Source organism: Fukomys damarensis, unplaced genomic scaffold (assembly GCF_012274545.1).
Source record: "Fukomys damarensis isolate Sample0158 unplaced genomic scaffold, DMR_v1.0_HiC HiC_scaffold_20, whole genome shotgun sequence".
Taxonomy (NCBI): domain Eukaryota; kingdom Metazoa; phylum Chordata; class Mammalia; order Rodentia; family Bathyergidae; genus Fukomys; species Fukomys damarensis.
This window is the reverse complement of record NW_022900932.1, coordinates 21,122,765-21,126,178: the sequence shown is the minus strand read 5'-3', so window position 1 is coordinate 21,126,178 and position 3,414 is coordinate 21,122,765. Positions and strand designations below refer to the sequence as shown.

Below are 3,414 nucleotides of genomic sequence, written 5' to 3'. Positions count from 1 at the left end.
CGCTGTGCTGTATGCTCTGCAGTTAGTTTTTAGTGGAGGAATAAAGATAAGTACTGTCACCACTCATGAACAGGTGACCAGCCCCAGAATGTTGTCCCTGGCTAGTGCCGGTGATGGCACAGAGGTCTATTTCTGAACACCAACAACTCTACCAGGATTGGGGAACTGAAAGGTTTTGTGACTTGAAAGTTAACCTTTGCTTGTGGGTCAAGTAAAGGAGTTAAAAGTCACAGTTTGAGAGGGAACAGTCAGAAAGGATAGGGGTTCTCAATCTGGGAGACATGTCACTGGGAAGTGTCTGGAATAATTTTAGGCAAGCACCCTCTGCATTGTGAGCCAAAGCCAGATGCCCAGCAACTCATCCACACGACGATGGGTAGAGAACTGGTTGGAGAATTACTGGCTTCTGCAGAGGCAGGTGTTGAAGGTCTCCTGCCCAGGTGTGGTTCAGTCATCGTTTTGTTTTTGTTTTTTTGGTACTGGGCATCGAACTCAGGACCTTGTACTTGGGAGGCAGGCAGCAGAACCTCTGAGCTAAATCCCTGGCCCTTCGGTCATTGTTTTGATTAGTGAGATTGTGCATTTGGAAAGAAGAGAAAGATGAGGCTGTTAACAGACCAGAAGAACGTTTTACTCAGAGGCCCTTGTATCGAAGAACAGGTGCTACGTAGCAGCAAGAAACACTGGCGTCCCCAGCAGACCTTTGTTAATACCTGGTCAGTTTCTAATTTTACAGAGCATTTGAGTAGTATGTATTTGGTACCCCAGAATTAGGCATTTTTAAATTTTGCCTTTCTCCACTCCATTCCTGAAGTGATATCTCTAGTTTTCCAAATAGTTGAAATTATTACCCAGTGACCTGACAGAAAGCTGCTAATGGTTATCAGCTGAGTATTTGCATAGAGAATGGAAACTTTGAGGGTCTGAGCTCTTGAGTCAAACTTCTGGGATTAATTCGTAGCCGAACTGTTTGCCGGCTTTGTGATTTTGAGTAAGTTCCTTTGCCTTTCTGACCCTCAGTTGTCTCATCTATGAAATGGGAGTAGGCCATACTCTGTCCACGACAGCTGCTGCTGTCACGTGTCACTGACTTCACTAGCCAGCCAGTGGCTGTGGGAAGAGTGCCAGGGTTGTTGTTCCTGCACATGGGCCTCTTTGGGTCCTTCTCACATCGAGGTAAGCGAGTCATCTGAATCTTAGTGCCATAAAACCTTTCCCTCTGCAACTTCAGCTTTCCTCCCCAGTGCCAGTTTCCCACTGAGTCCTGAGCATGTCAGTTCCTTCTTTCCTATGCATTTTTTTCCGGGTCACTACCTGTGAACTAGAGTTTGTCTGGCCTAACATTGTGAGTAGATAAATCTGTATTGATTGCTTTCCATCAACCGTGGGCTGTTAGCAGAGATCTCATCTGTCACAAATGGAGGACTTTGTCCCAACATTCTTGGAATCTCCCTGAGCAGGGCACTAGTTAGTCTTTATTAAGACAGTGCTTCAGAGAACTAGGAATTCATGGAATTCCGTCGCTGCGTAGAGAAGAAAGGGACTGAAGTGGAAATCTGGGGACTGGAAATTTGCAGGGCAGCTCTACTGGGTGAAAGTCGGCTTTATTTAGTGACCAACTTCTCCAAAGATTTTCCTTGGCTGAGTGGGCTTGTTGGAGCACTGGCCCGAAAGCGTTGCTTAGCAATGAGATACTGAGACACCCGATTCTCAAATAGTCAAGGAACCCATCAGTTGTGGCCTCCCAGCCACTGGCCTTTAGCTACCACCAGAACCTACTATTAGACAATTAAGTGTGCGGCAGAGGGAGGGGCCAGAGTCCAGGCAAAGTTTAATCATTGAACCAGGCAGGCTGGAGGTATGTAGTCCGATGCACCTAGCTCCCAGCCTGAACTGGAGAGTGTGCAGCACTCCCGGGAGACGGGGCAGTGAACAGCGCACAGAAATCTCTGGCTATCTTAGGAGAAGCCCAACTTAGCGATCATGTTCGCAGTGCACTTGATGGCGTTTTACTTTGCCAAGCTGAAGGAGGATCAGATCAAGAAGGTAAGGACTCCCAAAGCTCGTTCCTCACTGATGGAACCGTTTCTGTGCCTACATCAAATGGATTTGAGAGCTGGGGTATGGTTCAGGGGTAGAGCACTGGGCTGGTGTACACCAGGCCTGAGTTCAATCACCTGAAAAAAAAAAAAAGATAAAAGGATGTGAGGGACCTTATTGGAAAGACACCCAGAGCCTAGAGGGGAATCGGGTGTGGAGGCGCATGCTGTGTTCCAGCTACCAGAAGAAAGTGTGAGCCCAGTCTGGGGACATAGCAAGAGCCCACCTAGAAAGTAAGAACTTGGAGGGGGAGAGGAAGTAAATCTCCTACACCTCTGGATATTGTGTTGTGTCCTGAGATCTGAATTCCACTCAGAAATTCCTGGCAGATATCCCAAGAAGGGTTGAGAAGAATCTTTAGAACATTGGAGGAGGTTGGCCCCCTGTTCAGGGATGCTGGGGGTGGGGGCAGTCATTGGTAAAGAAGTTTTAAGAACTTCTGAAGCAGATCTGATTATTCATGTATTTGAAAACATATAGAATATGGGCACCCAAAGGGAAATAGGTTTTAGTTAATGTTTTTCAGATGGGATCTCACTAAATTGTTCGGGCTGGCCTGGAACTCCTAGGCTTAAATGATCCTCCTGCCTCAGCCTCCTGACTAGCTGAGACTATAGCTATGAACTGCCCTGCCTGGCTGAGATGTCATTTTAATGTATGATAATTGAAATACTTATTATTGGCACATAGTCTTTGCCAACGGTGTGCTGTTAGTGATGTGCCTTGTTTTGTCACTTTGCCCCAGGAATTATCTAAAAATCCACTCCAAGGTGGGGGTAATCAGGATTCTCTCCAGAGAGCTGCAATGAGTCCAGCCTGCCTGCCTGGCCTCACCGGCTGGCTGTCAGCAGCAGGGTTAAGCTTTGGCAACTCTGGGTTTACAGATACCAGAAGTCCTGCTGGCAGGCCGACCCAGCCAAGGTCAGCCAGGTATTTAAAATGGAAGGAGGATGACATCTAAATCAGCAGATGCGTCTTATTTGCCATGATCCCTTCTCATAATGAGAAGAGGATAAACTCCCACCAAGTGTTTGTTGGTATTAGTTTGGAGGTTGCATCAAATTAAAAAATATAAATCAGTCAGATTTAACCTGCCCTCATTTTCCCTTGTTGATGAGATTCACAGAGCCCCCTACTGGCTACTTAAGAGGCAAAACGTCCTCTACAACATGGCTACTTAAGGCAAAACGTCCTCTACAACCCTGCTTCAAAGTTCGCTTTCTGTTATTACCCACTTAGCAAAGAAGCAAACTGCACAGATTGGGGCACAGTACGGTGTCTCTCCCACCCCCAAGGGTAGTCATTTCCTTTTGG

The 3,414-nt window shown here is 46.8% G+C and overlaps 1 protein-coding gene across 3 annotated transcripts in view; it reads left to right on the top strand.

Moving 5' to 3' along the window:
* Window positions 1-1,858: 1,858 nt before the first annotated feature.
* The window catches only part of Hkdc1 (hexokinase domain containing 1), a 37,981-nt gene continuing 36,425 nt past the window's right edge, over window positions 1,859-3,414 (top strand). For all 3 annotated transcript variants that reach the window (XM_010605936.2, XM_010605944.2, XM_010605952.3), the window contains exon 1: window positions 1,859-2,046. In XM_010605936.2, the coding sequence (XP_010604238.1) occupies window positions 1,984-2,046 (63 nt within the window). In that variant the 5' untranslated portion in view covers window positions 1,859-1,983. The remainder of the gene's footprint in view (window positions 2,047-3,414) is intronic.